The sequence below is a fragment of the Equus caballus genome, chromosome 18, assembly GCF_041296265.1.
Source record: "Equus caballus isolate H_3958 breed thoroughbred chromosome 18, TB-T2T, whole genome shotgun sequence".
Lineage (NCBI taxonomy): Eukaryota > Metazoa > Chordata > Mammalia > Perissodactyla > Equidae > Equus > Equus caballus.
In genome coordinates, this window is record NC_091701.1 from 51,432,563 (window position 1) to 51,451,116 (window position 18,554).

The 18,554-nt window shown below is 34.5% G+C and overlaps 1 protein-coding gene across 2 annotated transcripts in view; it reads left to right on the plus strand.

Annotated features, from left to right (window-relative positions):
- The window catches only part of DCAF17 (DDB1 and CUL4 associated factor 17), a 38,581-nt gene that overhangs the window by 8,938 nt on the left and 11,089 nt on the right, over positions 1-18,554 (plus strand). The window contains exons 4-10 of one of the 2 annotated variants that reach the window (XM_001494777.5): positions 705-841; positions 2,274-2,352; positions 3,188-3,277; positions 5,445-5,549; positions 5,852-5,957; positions 14,399-14,541; positions 17,945-18,054. In XM_001494777.5, coding sequence (XP_001494827.1) covers positions 705-841; positions 2,274-2,352; positions 3,188-3,277; positions 5,445-5,549; positions 5,852-5,957; positions 14,399-14,541; positions 17,945-18,054 — 770 coding nt within the window. The remainder of the gene's footprint in view (positions 1-704; positions 842-2,273; positions 2,353-3,187; positions 3,278-5,444; positions 5,550-5,851; positions 5,958-14,398; positions 14,542-17,944; positions 18,055-18,554) is intronic. The other variant, XM_014732533.3, reaches the window with a different exon arrangement.

Consider the following 18,554-nt stretch of genomic DNA (forward strand, 5'->3'; position numbering starts at 1 on the left):
TTGCCTTTTTTACTTCTATCAAAAAGACAGCAAATCTTAGAATAAAGAAACATTTATTGTAGCAAATCACTCTTAATTGCTATGCTATTCTACATGGTTTTAAGAACTGTTATTGTGGGCTGGCCCAGTGGTGTAGTGGTTAAGTTCACATGCTTCACTTTGGCAGCCCAGGGTTCGCAGGTTCAGATCCCATGTGCGGACCTACAGCCACTCATCAAGCCATGCTGTGGTGGCATCCCACATACAAAATAGAGGAAGATTGGCACAGATGTTAGCTTAATTAGAAAGAGGAGAATTAGCAATAGATGTTAGCTCAGAGCCAATCTTCCTCACCAAAAAGGAAAAAAACCACAACTGTTATTGTTATCATTGTTATCATAGATAGTAATACTCCTACTACTACTGTTGTTATGATGTTTGGCTAGCATTTATTGGATACTTAATGATAAACAATAATTAATAAGTAATAAATTATTTCAGGTACTGTTTAAGTGCTTTACATGAATAAACTCACTAAGAAGTTAATGATGAAAATAATTTCCCACAGTTTTATCTTTCCTTAATTCTCTATTTGCGCATTTAATATTCCTTCTTTGGTTTACGTATATGACTATTTCTTTAAGTGTTTAGCTGTTTTCTTTGGACATTGATTACTGCAGATTGTTCATAGCCAGCAGTTTTAGTTGTACACCTAATTTTTCTAGGGGGACATGCTGCCCAATCCATCAGATTATAAATCCTCTCTCATAGCATTGACTGCTCATAATTGGCTGCTTCGTATATCAGCAACTACAGGAAAAGTGCTTGGGAAGGTTTATCTTGCTTCGTATTGCAAATTCAGGTATGAGCTGTGACTTTATTATTCAAGATTTTATTATAAAAACTTGAGCCATGTGGCCTCCAGCTTTTTTGTTTTGTTTTGTTTTCCGTTGTATACCTGGATCTTGATTTATAAACCTAATGTCTTTTTTTCCCCTCGTGACTACATTTCAAGATCCTCATATAGAATCCCTTTATGATTTTCTTTGTATCTCTCATAAGTAACTAACCTATAATAGTTGGCAGATAGACTTAAAAAAAATTTCCTGTGTTTTCCTTTCTACAAATACTATTTTATAGGAATTTTCCTGAATGCTAGTCTGTTTCAGTTAAATTATCTGCCTAGTACACTCTAAGAACTGTTAGTTTAACTATGAGTTTTATAAGTTAAATGTAAATTTTTGGAGTGAATACGTGCACGCAAAATGGGAAAGTAGCATTTTTAATGCTTTTTATAACTTCCATTTTAAAGCAGGAATAACTTTTCTAAGTTTTAAATACTGTTAGATCAAACAATTATTATTCATTGAAACTCCAGAAGGATTAAAATTATATATTTTTTATAGGAATATATTCATATAAGGATCTGGAGGGAATTATTTTAGCTTCTTATTTGTTTCTAAAATCAGTTACTTTGCTTTTATAATTTGCGTAACTGAAAAACTGTTGGCTTATAAAATATCTGTTATTCAGTAGTCCAAGCTTACCTGCGGTTTTGCTTTCCATGGTTTCAGTTTACCTTCAGTCTATTTACTATTCAGTCTAAAATATTAAATGGAAAATTCCAGAAATAAACAATTCATATGTTTTAAATTGTATGCAGTTCTGAGTAGCGTGTTGAAATCGCCTGCCCTCTCCCTCTGTCCTGCCCAGGATGTGAATCATCCCTTTGTCCAGCATATCCACGCAGTGTATGCTATCACCCATTAGTCACTTAGTAGCTGTCTCTGTTATCAGATTGACTGTCAAGGTATCTTAGTGCTTGTGTTCAAGTAATCCTTATTTTATTTAATAATGGCCCCAAAGCACAAGAGTAGTGATGCTGGCAATTCAGATATGCCAAAGAGAAGCCGTAAAGTGTTTCCTTTAGGTGAAAAGGTAAAAGTTCTTGACTTAGTAAGGAAAGAAAAAAAATTTTATGCTGAGGTTGCTAAAATCTACAGTAACTTTTATTATAGTATATTGTTATAACTGTCCTATTTTATATTATTATTAATCTATTACTGTGCCTAATTTATAAATTAAACTTTCTCTTAGGTATGTATGTATGGGAAAAAACATAGTGTATATAGGATTCAGTACTATCTGCAGTTTCAGGCGTACACTGGGGGTCTTGGATTGTATGGTCTTGGATTGGATTGTATGGTCATGGATAATGGGGAACACCAGTATTTTGATTTTAAGTATAAGGAAACTGACCCAAAGGAATAAACTTCTCTTTATTCTTTTAAAAGATACGTGAGCTGGGACACTCCTCAGGAAGTCATTGCAGTCAAGTCGGCTCAGAACAAAGGCTCAGCGTTGGCCCGGCAGGTAAACATCTTTAAACATTCAATAAAATGAAGTATTTATTTCCATAGGAATTTGTCTGCAAATTTGTTATGAAAGAACTAATGATCTTTGTTTTCTGAAGCATGCAGTAAGAGTTGTTTACCACAAATTTAAGAAATTCCCTTCAAGCCACTCTGGGGAAGTACAACAGATTATTTTACATTCCGTAGTGGAAAGGAATTGACTGGACCTTGTTCTCCAAAGTAAGGAGCTATCCTCTTCAAGCAGAGAAATCACTCAAGCTTTTATTGTTGATATTTTTTTCTCATTTCATATACTTATATCAGTGTAACACTACTTTCAAATGATATGACCATGATAATTATGTGTCTTTTGATTAGGCTCTTTGTTAAAATTCCAATTTATAATATAAATTATTAATACAATATTATATTAAAGTACAATATATATTCGTCTATATTATATTTGTATTAATAATAAATAATATTAATGTATAAATGAATATATATTTATAATATTACACAATATATAAATATATTTTGTTATAAAGTATATAAAATATGTTTTCATTGTATAATATGTAAAATACATTTTGTTGCTAAGAAATGTTTACTTTTGTAGATTTTTGTGTGTATGTGCCTGTCTGTGTCTGAAGGGCTGAAGGTTTAGTGGACATATTTTGAACATGTATGTCTTCCTGTTTAAGTAACTTTGCAACGTAGATAGATGGATGTTTTCAGTTCGTGAAAACATCTGCATAACTGCATGCTAGGACAGATGGATGTTTCCAACTCATGAAAACAGTGTTTTTCAAATCCTCTTGAGAGCTGCCTGTAATTTTAGTCTTTCCTTTTAGGCAGGCATTCAACAGCCTGTTTTGCTGTACCTTGCAGTGTTCCGTGTTTTACCTTTTTCACTCATAGGGGTTCTGGAGATCAACAAAAAGGTAAGAACTCATTTCTGATTGAATTGCAATATTAGTTTTCTGACAGCAAAATTTAATGTCATCATTTAATTATTTGCTTATTAGGTGTTTTGATTGGAAATGTTCCCCTGACTGTAAAAGGCTTGCTAACCTAGTGTATTTCATATCAAAATACATGAGAAGATTTGATGTGGGAAGAGAGCCTAATCATCCCTTGCATGTTTTTATGTCTCTCAAGTGGATAGTGTTGAATACCTGTGGTCATTAACAAACCATTACTTTATAGAATTATGAGATGAATAAGGTATTTTTTTCAGAGGAATATTCCAAAGCTTACTAAAATGATCATTAAAGAAAGGTGAAAAGCTGCAGCAAAATGCCTCATTTTAATTGTAAGGTATAAATCTAAAACTTGGCATATATGATATATAAACAAGCTTATAATTAAATATGTAAATTTTCCAACTCATTCAGTTTTTAGCTTTACTGTTGTTGCCATTCTTCTTGTTTGTGGGTGGTTATATGGGAGGAAAGAAAGGACAAATTTCCTTTAAGTAAAAGATTCGATACTCTTCTACTTTCCTTGAAAAATTTACTTCTGGGTGAATAGTTATTTATTGGTCTATTCTACTAGTTTTAATTAAGCACCTGAAGTATTATAACAAATCTTAAGGGCCAACTAATATTCATTAGCAAACAAGATGAATGTATTAAAAAATTTTTATATTATATAAAATATACTAAATAATGTATTAAACTGTAAAAAGGCTAAAGAATAATATTAGTTATTAATTTTTTATTTTGTGCCGGGCAGTTTGAGCATTTTACAACATTGTAACACATAATATATTCAACTAGAAAGTTAAGCAGCTGCCTCAATCCTAAAGGTAATAAATGGAAGAGCTGGAATTTGAACAGAGATTTGACTCCAAAGTTTAATAGAGTGGCTACTTTATTGTAACACTCATTATTTGAAACTATGTTTCTATTACACAAGTCCTCCATTCAAAGTGGGAAACCAAAGTGGGGAACAAGAATCAGTGAATAAAGTCATGAGCTAGTCAAGATCAAAGCAAAGCATAATTATCCTTCTGAGAGATGACAAAAAACACAGCTCATGAATTCTCTTTGTGCTTGTGGATTAAGTAATTGTGTATGCTTATTACAGTCTGCAACAGAATGAAGACTTAGCAAAGTCACAGATTGTTTCTTTTTATTCTTACGTGTCCGAGATAATCATTTGAGGGATTTGGTTTTGATTATAGTTACTTGGAATTGAAGTATATCTTTCACTTACCATGCATAATACCCAAGGTCTAGGCTCAGAATGTGCTTTAAGCTATTTATTGGGGTAGTAAATCTTCACTAAGTAATTTGTCTTGAGTAGAAATAGAAACAGATTTTCACTTATGTTCTAGTTGTTCTTTTGTTGCTATGAATATTTTTCTATGTTGGCTTTTGTTAAATATTAAAATAGGCACAGAATCAAGTTCTTTATCAGAGCTCTGTGGAGAATCATGACAGGATCCAGTGCATAGAACAGAAAGAAAGGGAACAATGAGCCAGAGCCTTACTCAGGGTCAGCGAGGCTAAGTGTCTCTGCAGGTGTTTGGTCTTTAACATGTTTGGTTTTTATATGACTGAAAATATCAAACAGTTTTAGGGATTTAAAGAGCAAGGTAATGATAAAATTCTGGAGTTGGCTGTTTCTCATTAGAGTTACTTTCTTAGATCCAGTCTCTTCACCCTCTAGCTAAAAAATAAATCTCTTTATAAATAACAGCTTAGCATAAAGAATAGGTCCTTGGCAGGATATGCATGGTAGAGTAAATATTCGTGCAGACTTACATGGACTCAGTCTATGCCTATGTCTGAAGGAACAGGATTTGTTATTAGAAGACACTGACAAAACTATGAAGCAAATGGATGAAGCAAACGAATGCTGCTGCATCATTTTGAGGAGTATGTGCTGCGGTCCCAGTAGTGCTCTAGTCTGAGACTCCAGTGGCTTACCACCCCCTCCTAATAACACCTTAGCTTCATGTTTCTAAATGATAATTAAGTTAAAATGCTAGACAGCAGTGTTGTAGTGGTGACCTGAGTATTAAGCAAATGTACAAACCGCTGTGAACACTCAGCGGATCAGCCTTCTGGTCTTTTCTCAGGTGATAATCTACTTTCCCTTCAGATTTTCGGGAATGTAACAGATGCTACCTTGTCTCATGGAATACTGATTGTGATGTACAGCTCTGGATTGGTCAGACTCTATAGCTTCCAAGCCATCGCTGAACAGGTAGAGAAAACTGAAATTTGCCATACATAATTAATTAACTTGAGGTTTGGACTGAGGTATGAGTTTTTTAATGAGATGCTTTCAGAGTAAGGCACCTGTGTAGATTTCAACTCTAGGAAACTACAAATGCAGAAAGACAAAGTAATCTTTAAAAGAGGGGTGGGAAGATAAACAGCCCCTTATATAAATAAATACATTTTCTATGTCATATGATGCATGTGAATTTGATTTTTTCTCTCTCCAGGCAGCAAATAAGTAGGTGCTAAAGCTACCATGTTTGTTTTGTTTTGTTTTGTTTTTAGTTCATGCAACAGAAACTTGACTTAGGGTGTGCATGCAGATGGGGTGGGACTACTGGAACTGTAGGAGAGGCTCCTTTTGGCATTCCTTGTAATATTAAAATCACAGGTATGGCTACTATATAGTATTTTTTTCACCTTAAAAAATAAGTGGTCATATAAATAGTTATTAATTGTAATCATCCAAATGTTTTTCTCATAATTTAATTATAAACTCAATTCACTTTACTCCTATATAGTATATTCCTTGTTATTGAGTAGATGTTGACAAAAATCTGTCAGTTATTTATTGAACTGAAGGCCTGGGGATGCTGGGTCTTGCTTGGCCAGAGATAGGGGACCTTTGACAAGTCACTTTACCTTTCTGGTCTTGAATTCCTTGTCTGCAAAGTAATGAATTGCAGCAAATAATACCATCTTTGCTCCTTTATAACTTAATATTTTACGATTCTGTGAAATTTACCCTCATTTAAGAAAAATGTTTTCCAGGGAAAATATAATTACCTTGCCACCTGAACATACAGTTTAGACACAGAGAAAATCTCCCGATATACTTAAAGATTGACAAAGCACAAGCAAGAAAATTATACACAATTCTGTAAATATAAGAAAAATGTTCTGTATTTAACTAGATTATCAAATTCACCAGTTTAATAAAAAAGAAATCAACTACTACTCAAATTTGAGCAGGGTATATTAAAAGATATAAACTATGACTGACTAGAATTCATCTCAGGAATACAAGGATGGTTTAATGTTTGCAAATAGATATAAAATTCACGAGTAAATTAAAAAAAACATTTTATTATCCTAATGTATATTTATCTGTATTCTTAGTTCATTAAGAGTCATTCATTATCATGTTAAGAACGTCCTTTTATTTCCAACCAATAAACATCGTATTTTTAGGTGAAACTCCAAAGATTTTTCTAATGTAGACAGAATAAGGTAAGAATTTTTTTCTGTCATTCTTACTTAACATTTTATCATTAACAGATCTAGAAACAGAAATAAAAGATTTCATTGTTAGAAAAAAGGAGATATTCTTTTTAGTTTTAAATGACCAACTTTGAAAACTTCTGAATGAAGGAGTTCAATATAGCCAATTAAGTTATCCAAGAGGTTAAAAAAATTATGTAAAAAATTAGTCAAGTTTTTAAATGCCTTGGACAAACTGAATTAGGCAGTTTTGTGAAAACTCAGCCCCAGCAATGCAAATATACTACAGGACTCTATTAAGAATTTTAAAACTGCAAGCTCCAGTGGTAACTAAAATGAGTTATTTTGAAGAGTTTCCCAAAATGGTAGCATTGTTCTTGTTGAAATGCAGAGAATAAATGAGTAAAACAAAGAGGGTGATAAAGACAAAGTGCATAGAGGCTGAAGGATTGTGCTGTGGTTTAGGTCTCTTTGTAAAAAGAAGACTGGATTCGTGAGCAGAATCTTGGTCTACCGTTAGTAAGAGTGAAACTTCACTACTAACTTAACTGGGGGTGTGATAGTGGGCAAATCACGTAACCTGTCTGGGCCTCATTTTTCTCAACTATGAAATAATGATGTTTGAAAACATCTATGACATCACTTCTCACTATAAAACGTTGTAATTCAGTGATTTTTAGACATTTGACTAGAAAAGTAGCATGTTATACTGGAAACTTTGAGTGTTTTTTCAAACTGTAGAGACTGAAATCCTTTTCATTTCTCCAAATTTATTTTTCAGGATTAGTTGTGTATACAAAGTAATATTCATTTTAACTGTAAATAGCTTTTTTCTTAATGCAAAGCAGTTCATTTTCATTACAGGAAAATTAGGAAATAAAGATAAATAGAGGAAATATAAAACACTCATAGTCCTTGTGCATGGAGCTAACTGTTATTATTATGGAGTTAACCTTGGTGTTATTTTTTTCCTAATCTTACAAGGTGTATATTTCTATATGTCTAAAGCCAAAAAAGTCATACTGTAAATCCTCTTTCGTAAATTGCTTTTTAAAAAATTAACTCTGTTGAGGTATAATTTACATGCACTTTAATACACCCATTTTAACTGTATAGTTTGGGTTTTGCCAAATGTATATACTCATGAAACCATCACTACAATCAAGATTTAGAATCTTTTTATCACTCCAAAATGTTTCCCTGTGCCTTCCCAGCCAATTCCCTTCCCACCTCCAGCCTTGCAACCAGTGATGTGCTTTGTTTCTCTATAGATTAAATTTATATTTTCTAGAGTTTCATGTAAATGGAATCATATGATGTGTATTTTTTTGTCTGGCTTCTTTCACTCAGCATATTATTTCTGAGATTCATTTCATATTGTTGTGTATATCTGTAACCTAACCCACTTTTATATGTTAATATTACAAATACTGATTTCCATCTCGATTATTTAGTAGATGGTCTTGTGAAAGCAATAAAGTTGGAGTCTTATCTCACTCTCTCTGTTTTTTTAAAGATTTATTATTTTTAATATATCTTTTTTTTAAAAGATATGCTTCTTTTGGTGAGGAAGATTGGCCCTGAGCTAACATCTGTTGCCAGTCTTCCCCTTCCTTATTCCCCCCAACCAAAGCACCAGCACATAGTTGTATATCCTAGTTGTAAATCCTCCTACTTCTATGTGGGGTGCCACCACAGCATGGCTTGATGAGTGATGTATAGGTCCGCACCCAGGATCTGAACCACTATACCACTAGGCCAACCCCCCATCTCACTCTTTACACCAAAATAAATAATAGATGGATCAAAGATTTAAAAGTTCTGTAAGAAAACTTGGGAAAATCTTTTTATCTCAGAGTGGGGAAGACCTTTCTAAGCATGGGGTAAAACCCAGAGCCATAAAAGAAGGGATTGATAAGTTTGGTTACATAAAAATAAACTTATACATAGCAATAAAAACCCAAACAAAAACACAAACACAACATAAACCAACTCAAAAATCAAATAACAGGAGCTAGCCCTGTGGTGTAGTGGTTAAGTTCACACACTCTGCTTCAGTGGGCCAGCGTTTATGGGTTCAGATTCCAAGTGCGGACCTACACACTGCTTATCAAGCCATGCTGTGGTGGCATACCACATACAAAATAGAGGAAGATTAGCACAGGTGTTAGCTCAGTGACAATATTCTTCAAGCTAAAAGAGGAAGATTAGCAACAGATGTTAGCTCAGGGCCAATCTGCCTCACCAAAAAATAAATAAATAAAAATCAACAAACACGACATTATTTGTAAAACATCCTGTAAAGGGGTAATTTCCTCTCTATATAAAGAGTTCTACAGCTCAGTAAGACAAAGGACAACACAACAAAAAAGATAAGCAAAGGATATTGTTCAAAAGACAAGGAAATATAAATACCTTTTAATTAGAGGAGGGCAAAGCCCAACAAAGAAATACAAATTAAAATTCTCAAATATTAAAAAATTGATAACAGGGTTGGTGAAAGTATAGAAGAGGCACTTTTATTTATTGTTGTCCTTTATAGAGGACAATTTGTCAATATGTATCAAAATTTTAAATGCATACACTCCTTGAAGAATTTCATGTCTAGGAATTTATCCCAGATATATTCACATGTGTGCAAAATGACAAATGTACAATCACAACATTGTTTCTAATAGCAAAAGATTGGAAACAATGTATATATCGATAGGTGACGCTGGTATTGTTTCATTGTTTGTATCATAAATTTAATTGTTAAAAAGAATTCTTTTTGCAATGGTGTAGAGCAATTTCCAATATACATTATTTAGTGAAAAAAAGGAGTGCAAAACTGTGTATATAAAAAGCCTCATTGTGTAAAGTGTTCATATTCATATATTAAAAGTATATATATGAATGTATGCTTTTAGATTTGCCTGGGATATCTGGAAGGATACACAAAAACTTGATAAATAGTAATTACCTCTGAGGGATACAGATGAAAGAAGTTTTCATTATACATGTTCTGATAGTTTTTGAATATACTGCTTATGTTACCTCTGCCAAAAAGTGGTTCTGTGTGTATACATGTGCATGCACAGCTCCTTGAGGCTTTAAGAACTTGACTTATATACCATTTTATGGGTGAACTATAAATTTATTTAACCAATTCACTACTTTGAACATTTAGATTGTTTTTAATTTTCTGTGATTATAAATAATACAAAAATATTCCTATAACCATTAATGATTCTTGGCCTGAATCAATTAGGTCATTGCAGGTTGCAGAATGGCAGTTTAAAAAAATTCTGTCATTCCTTCTGCCTTTAATAGCTGGCATTTTTCTGTAAATAAAAACTTTCACTCATCACCTAGGGATGAACTATAATTCCTCCCAAAAAGTCAAAGTAAATACTTACTCCTTCTCTTTAATGACCAGTATTCAGAGCAAGGAGTTGGGGTAATACTCACTTCCAATTGTGGCTAAGTATTTTAGAGGTGAACATATATATAAGCAGGGTCATGGATTTTTGTTTATCCAAAATTATATAGTTATAGCCATTATATCTTAGTGATGCTCAAATTGTCCTAAATTTGGCCAATGAGAACTCCATTTTGACATCCTCCCTAGTCTTGAAGAATCTCCTTGCTTTCTGGAACCATAATACGTCCCAAGCTTACTTGTTACCTTCCTTGTCCTAGATCTGGAAAGGGGCCATTTTATTAGGGAACATGATTATCAACTGTTAGCTTCCTAGGGCTGGTGTAACACCACAAACTGGGGCACTTTAAAGAATAGGCGTTTATTCTCTCAAAATTTTGCTAGGTGTCCGAAATCAAGGTGTTGGAAGGGACAACCTCCGTCTGAAGACTCGAGGAAAATATCCCTCCTTGCCTCTTCCAGCTTGTGGTTGTTGCTGGCAATCCTTGGCATTTCTTGGTTTGTGACAGCATATGCTAACTCCAATTTCTGCCTGTCTTCACTTGGCCTTCTTCTCTCTGTGTCTTCAAATCTCTGTCTCCTTATAAAGGTGCCAGTTGTGGAATTCAGGACCCACCTTTATCCAGTATGACCTCATCTTAATTTATCACATCCACAAAGACCCTATTTCCAGTAAAGTCACATTCACAGATACTGGCAGTTAGGACTTCAGCATATGTTTTTGAGGGACACGGTTCAGCCCCCAACAAAGACCAAGAGCTAGTTGTGCTCATTGCAATCAGGTGTCTTTACTTTTCAATGAACAAAGCTGGGAAATGTGTTAAAACAAAAATTCAAGAAAATTAGTTCATTTTCATTTTTCCAAGTTTAACTGTTCTTTGATTTTATATTTATATTTTGGCTTCCACTGAACTTCCTGATTCCTAATAAAACTTTATCCTATAATTTATATTTCATAGTCTTAAAATTGCCATATCAGTGCTGCTACTAAAAACTAAAGTATGGAGTGATGGTTAAGATATCTCTGCAGTTCTTTTTGTCCTTGGTGTACAGCCCAGTAAGTGTACTATCAGAATAATGTGTTCAAATATTATTTGAAATTATTTCTCTATATGATTAGATTATCAATTTTATATAGATAGGTTTGTTTGGTTTAGTTTGTTTTCAATTTTTGGTTTGCTTTTTCCCTTTTGACTTTATTCTGGAAGTTATGAAATGTGTGTATTTTAAAGGTCAAAACTATATAAAAAGATATATTCTGAGAAATTTTGCTTCCACACATAGTCCTTTCATTCTGTTACTCCACTCCCCCATCCCACCCGATCCCCATAAGTAACCGTTATTTTTAGTTTCTAGGTTATTTTTCTGTTGTTTCTTTTTGTAAAAATAAGTAAATGTGTGTATGTATCCTTTAAATATTACCTTCTTTCTTAGACCAAATGTAGTATAGTCATGCATTGCTTAACAAGGCGGATACATTCTGAAAAATGTGTTGTTAGACAGTTTTCTTGTTGTGCGAACATCAGAGTGTACTTGCACAAACCTAGATGATATAGCCTACTACACATCCAGGCTATATGGTACTAAATTTATGGGACCACCGTCAACTATGTGGTCCATTGTTGACTGAAACGTCATGATGTCGTGCATGACAGTATATCATACACTCTGTTCTGTACCTTGTATTTTCACCTAACACATATCTAAATTTTTTTAAACAAACATTTATTTAATAGAAGAATTATATAAGGTTAACTATCCCCTATACTTTAAAATTACAGAAAAGTCATATCCTATTATAGCCATTCTTCTTTTATAGACAGCAATCATTTTGTATGCTTTATGTTAAACCTTTCCTTTGAAGTATCATTGTTTGACCTTTCAGAGACTCAAAGCATTATAATTAGTAATAATTGCTGTTTTCTTTTTGATGCTGCTTTTTTCACATTCTAGCCAGTAGGAACCACTTTCCTGGCACTTGTATTCTTTTAACACTACCCTGACATCCTTGTAAATATCCTTTATAGCAACAACGGGATGGTTCAGACCTATCCTAAAATTACCTCACCAAGAGACATGGAATCAGCTACTCTCTGAGAACTTCTAGGATTTTTTAAATTAAGAATAATATTAGAGGTCAAAATTTGGGCTCTTGGGGTTAGTGGGGACCATCAGAGTTGTGGTGAGCAGAGTACTCCTGCTACCTTTGGGCCATTTTTAGCAACTGCTTGGAAAAGTATTTCTTTTTAAATACATCTTTTTACGTTGATTTGTTTTTCTATTTTGAATACCTAGTTTATATTCTCTACAACATACTTACCTAAAATTTTAACCCCAAATTCAAACTCTAATTATATTTTTTCTTTTTATAACTCTTCTTTTCCTCATACTCCATCATTTGGTACCCACCACATTATCACATGTGATATTTGTATTTCTTTCATAATTTACCTACTGATGTTCTTTGCTGATTTTTCTCTTGGGGTGTTCATATTTTTATTATTTAAAAAGACTTCTTTATATATTAAGAATATTACCCTTTTCTTAAAAGGGTTAAAAAATCACTTTAAATATATTTGATATGTTTATACTTCTCTTCTTCCTCTGTAAGATTATCAGTTTGTGAACTCACTTTTCATTATTTTTCTCCTGAGTAGTGAATTGTCCTTATGAAGAGGCCTAAGAAAGCACACATTTCTGTATGTTACATGTGACTCTTGAGTGAATGGTCTCCCTAAGACAAACCTCTTTACTGACAGTGGTGGCTTCATAAACCAAAAATTAAATTCTCAAGGTAGAGAGGTAAACAAAGGAGTTGTGGATTAGCCACCAGCCCAAACAGACCTTGTGGTATTTCCCAAGGACTGACCCAAAGGAATTCTGGTCTTCTAGAGCTGCAGTACCTTCCACTTAGGCATTTCTCTAAAGTAAATATGTTATATTCTACCTAAAATTAGTTGTTATCAAAGTTAAAAGGCACCAACAGATAGTTCTTTTATGGTGTCAGTCTCCAAAAGACAATGACTGACTGGATGTATCTAAACTACTTTAAAGTTAGCTTGTCTAATGATAACACTAGTAGTAGTGGCTATCCTTTAATAAAGCTTCCACTGTGAAAGGACCTATCCTAAGTGGTTATGTTTTATTATAACTGATGTCACCTCTATACTGGAAATTTTAAGCAAGACTGCTCTTGTAAAATTTGCTAAGTATAACCTGTTAGTTTAGAATATGGAAGATCTTTTCCTCATGTTTGAAGGAATTATTAGACCGAATTACCTTGTAGGATTGTTATGAGAGTTGGAAACAGTATCTAACCCAGAGTCTTGTACATACGAGATCCTTAGTAAATGGCAGCTACTTTTGGGGCTGGCCCCGTGGCCGAGTGGTTAAGTTCGCGTGCTCCGCTGCAGGTGGCCCAGTGTTTCGTTGGTTCGAATCCTGGGCGCGGACATGGCACTGCTCATCAGACCACGCTGAGGCAGCGTCCCACATGCCACAACTAGAAGAACCCACAACGAAGAATACACAACTATGTACCGGGGGGCGTTGGGGAGAAAAAGGAAAAAATAAAATCTTTAAAAAAAAAAAAAAAAAAATGGCAGCTACTTTTTTTTTTTTTTTGAGGAAGATTAGCCCTGAGCTAACACCTGCCACCAATCCTCCTCTTTTTGCTGAGAAAGACTGGCCCTCAGCTAACATCCGTGCCCATCTTCCTCTACTTTCTATGTGGGATGCCTACCACAGCATGGCTTGACAAGCGGTGCCGTGTCTGCACCCAGGATCCGAACTGGCAAACACTGGGCTGCCGAAGCGGAACGTGCAAACTTAACCGCTGCGCCACTGGGCCGGCCCCAGCAGCTGCTTGTATTAGGCATACTTTTTCATTTTTTGCCATCTTAAGCACCTTCAGCCCGCTTTTTATCTCTACTCAGCTGCAGGTCACACATATCCTGAAAACAGATGTCTAGAAAGTTGACTAATAGCCTAACATTTCTTTCCTACCAGTTTTCTCTTTTCTTAGCAGTAAGCCTCTTTCCTGATTGTATTTTATTTTCTTGAACGTAGTGATTTTTCATTAATGGAAACTCAGAGATGGTGCATGCAAAGCAAGGTTGAATTTATTTAATGAATGTCCCAAGACTATAATAACAGAGAAGCTAATAAATGCATTTTGCCCATCTCTACAGACACGCCACCACTGCTCTTTGAGGTGTCCTCCCTGGAGAATGCTTTTCAGATTGGAGGCCATCCTTGGCACTACATCATCACACCTAATAAGAAGAAACAGAAAGGAGTATTCCATATTTGTGCCCTAAAAGACAATTCCTTGGTAAATTATGAGTGATCAAACTTTCTAGTAGCGAATTTATATCAGAAGTTCTTTATTCTCTACTTCTCTAATGGGTCTATATTCCTAAGAATTAATTCTTTGTTATTAATAATTAGTGAAAATGTACAGAAGAATACAAAGAATATAGCAAACACTTGGTGTACTACCTAGAATTTAAAAACATTAATATTTTAAAATTCTTAGGGCATCAAAGATGGCTTAGGTTTTTTTTCTTACCAGTCGCCCGGCAGGGGAGCCCATTCAAAACATCTCTGAAGCTCTGTAGTGGCAATCGTTGATGGAATACTGTCAGGTTGCCTCTGAAACTGCTGGTAGAGGGTTTGTTGTTGTTACTGCTTTTCATGGTTTGTGGCTGTTTGCCTTCCAGAGCAGAACCAGATAGAATTCTGATGGTCACAATGTAAGCATTGAAACACTTTGAATGTTCAAGGTTATTCTTAAGTTATTTATGACAGAATAGGAAGAAATGGTACATAGTAAGGCTATAGAAATTTCTACCCCTTGACTTTTTCTTCGTTTTCTTTTTAAAAATGATTTAGGCATTGATTTATCATTTAATAAACATTGAGGGCCTACTGTGTGTTAGACATGGCTGGGGACACATTCCCTTCCCTCAAGTTACTTACAGTTTCAAAAGAAAGCAGACATGTAGATAAGATGCAGTCTGTTAAGTACAGAGATTGAGATAAGTGCAAAGAGTGAGTGCACAGAGGAGAGGGAGTCCATCTTTGTTTTGGATTGCTGATTTAGTTTTATTTATTTCTAGAACCCCTTGATATATCAAATGAACTTACTTTGTCTGAGGCAGACTCAGTTTATTCCACACCCATCTCTTCCAGGATCTTGCTCAGTCAGTCACTGTTGGATCCAGTGGCTTTTAGAATCACAGGTCACCTTTCACCACACTGAAGATCAGCACAATCTTGGGTCCATTTATCTAACTCCCTTGATGTTGTGGCCACTGGGGAACACTCTAGTGTCTTCTGGTTTCCTTTTGTGGGAGCTTTGTTCCCTTCCATTTTTTCATTTATCTGTCATCTGTGGCAGCTCCTGTTTGGCCCAGCCCAGTGGCATCCTCTTTTACGATGGAATCTCTATGGGCTGTTTCCTGCCATGGCAAGTCTGTGGTTTGATTGTTCACCTTCCAGCCAGTGGATATCTTTCAGCCACCAGGACCTGTCACCTCTCTTTTTCACTTAACTTTTCCGTCCAGTCAAACTCTGCACAGTTCACATCCTGGGTGTTTAGTACATATTCCTCTTATATAAGATACATATTGATATGTATGTATCATTATGATAATACATATTATGCATCAATATGATAACACATATTCTGTGTGTGTATATATAAAATGGCCTTCAACTTCTATGTCAAGCATGCCTGTCAAATATTCTCCTTCTGTAATAGCTGATTATAACATTTAATCAAATCTGTATTTCAACATATTCATAATGATTGCCAAATCCAGAAGTAGTTTTCAGTTCTTTTGCCAGGGAGCTTTGTTGCAATGACATTACCTTAATGATGCATATGCCCATTACTGTCCCACCTGTCAGTCAGAAGAGTAGATAACCCAAAAACACATATGGGGCCAAACTAAAGAATTCAGAAAATGTTTCATAGCTTTCTATTAAGCTGAACTTTAAAATCTAGCATTTGAGTAAATAATAACAACTATAGAAGCTGATAATAATGCTGCCTAGTAATTAACGCAAAGATCATGTTTCTTTTGTGTGTTATAGATATTATATAAAGAGAATAGTCTTCTAAAGAAAGAGATGTATAGTGTGTTCATGTTTTATATTAAACACAGGAGCATCTGGAGCTGATGCCATCATGGACACATTAATTTCAGTGGTTGCAACCAAGATTTTTAATTACATTGACTTTCTTATATGTAAAATGTAATAATACCACCATGCCTATTAGAAATTATTAGTATACTTATAAAAATTATTGGAAACTTTAAACTCATTCACTAATTTGATACATACGTGTTAAATTCCTTTTTTTTTTTTTCTAAAGCAAAGCATACAAAGCACTTGTGATGTAGCCCCAGCCTACTTTTCTAGTCCCATGGCTGGACACAATACTTCTCAGTTTAATTTTGGCTGCTACTCATGTTTATGCACATACGTGCTACATGGGTTAACACTTCTGTGCTTTTGGTTTTACTGTTTCTTTTTTTCTAGCCATTTTCTGCTCATCCTTTAAGGCTTAGTTCAAGATTTTTTTCTTTCTGAAATTCTGCTCACCTAGGTTGTTGAATGCTTGATAATATCCTGTGTGTGGCTTGATCACTTTGTTTTCTACACCGCCTCATTATTCTCTTTTTATGTTTCTGCCTTCCCTCTTTACTATGAGCTTTTGGATGGCAAGGATTATGTTTAATTCATGTTGGGTACAAACACCTAGTGTGATACCTAAAACATAATGTCCTATCAATGTATGCTCATGGAATTAATAAATTAATATTTCAGAAACTTTTATGAGTATCTAATAGGAAAGATGCTATCACTGCATTTTACTAGAGAAATTAAAGAAATTAAATGACTTGGATAAAGCTAGTGAAGTTAATGTATTCATACTGGTATCATTTCCCAGTGCTCCTGTGTATAAGGTAAAACATTTATGTACATACATGATCACCTATCATGGAGATACCTTTTTCTTTCTTTTAATGTCTAACTATACTACCGTGAAATAAATATCTCTAGTTTCCTTAAAAGCTAAGCAGTGTTATACCATTTCCTCAGCATTAGAGTTTAATATCTGACTTATCCAGGGAGATTATAGGACCTGTATCTGAGATTTCAGATTTGGTTACATGTTTATTTTTGTACCACCCACTCTTCCGGTTGACAGTTTCTTGGCGATGGGGAAGGGAGGAAGAAGTAGGGGCCTGCATGTGCATAATTGTGTCAGAGTTATATACTGGAAAGTCCATGGACTTTGGAGTTAGATCTGCTGTTTAATAGGTGTAAAACATTGAGCAAATGGTTTATCCTCTTGTGTATCAGTTTCCTCATTCATAAAATGGGGATAACAATATATGCCTTGAGTGTGGTTAAGATCAAATGAAATAATGACTGTAAAACATCTGATGCAGTGCCTGACACAAATTAGGTGCTTGAGATATGATAACTTATTATTTGTGAGGTATAATGTATGATACTGGGTAAATCTATGAATTCTGAGTTTGTTGTGGATTTCTCAAGTTTGTGTGTTCTAATTCAGCCCTTTTGCACATCCCAGTTCAACTGGATAATATTTTCTTTTCCCTGTACCTTTGACTTACTGATCTATCACTGATGTTAGATTTGAAGAATTATTTAATTTTCCCTTAATCTTTATTTTCAATATTTTTCCCCAACTTCAGGCAAAAAATGGGATCCAAGAAATGGAGTGTTGTTCTCTAGAATCTGACTGGATCTATTTTCATCCCGATGCTTCTGGTAGAATAATACATGTTGGCCCAAATCAGGTCAAGTGAGTATTTTCGTTAGTTACTTTAAAGTTAAAAGTAGCTTTTGGTGGCATTTATTGACATCTTTATTTTTGTCAGCTAACTGTTGAGCCAATTGTAGAAATAATTAGCTTGTTATCAGGTACTTCCTCAGAGACTGGCATCTAGAAAAGCTGACTTTATTCTTTCAACCTCATTATTACTATTTGTAAGTGTTACACTTGAATAAGTTCTTTGATGGATGATATATGAGTGAAAAGAGATTACAGATTGGCTTGTCATCATCAGGTCTTAATTAATTCTCCAGGATTAATGAGAGAGAAGATGATTTGTCTTTGTTCTAAAAGACAGTCTTACCACAGGAGAAGGAGTGGATTGTTTGAAGTAAACCGGGTTTTGCTTTGTTTACCCACCATCTTCCACATGATTGACCTCTCCTTCCTTGACAGACTCTTCATTTGGCTTCCCTGACACCACAATTCTCTTGAATATGTTCCTCCCTCTCTGATCTGTCTTCTTAGTA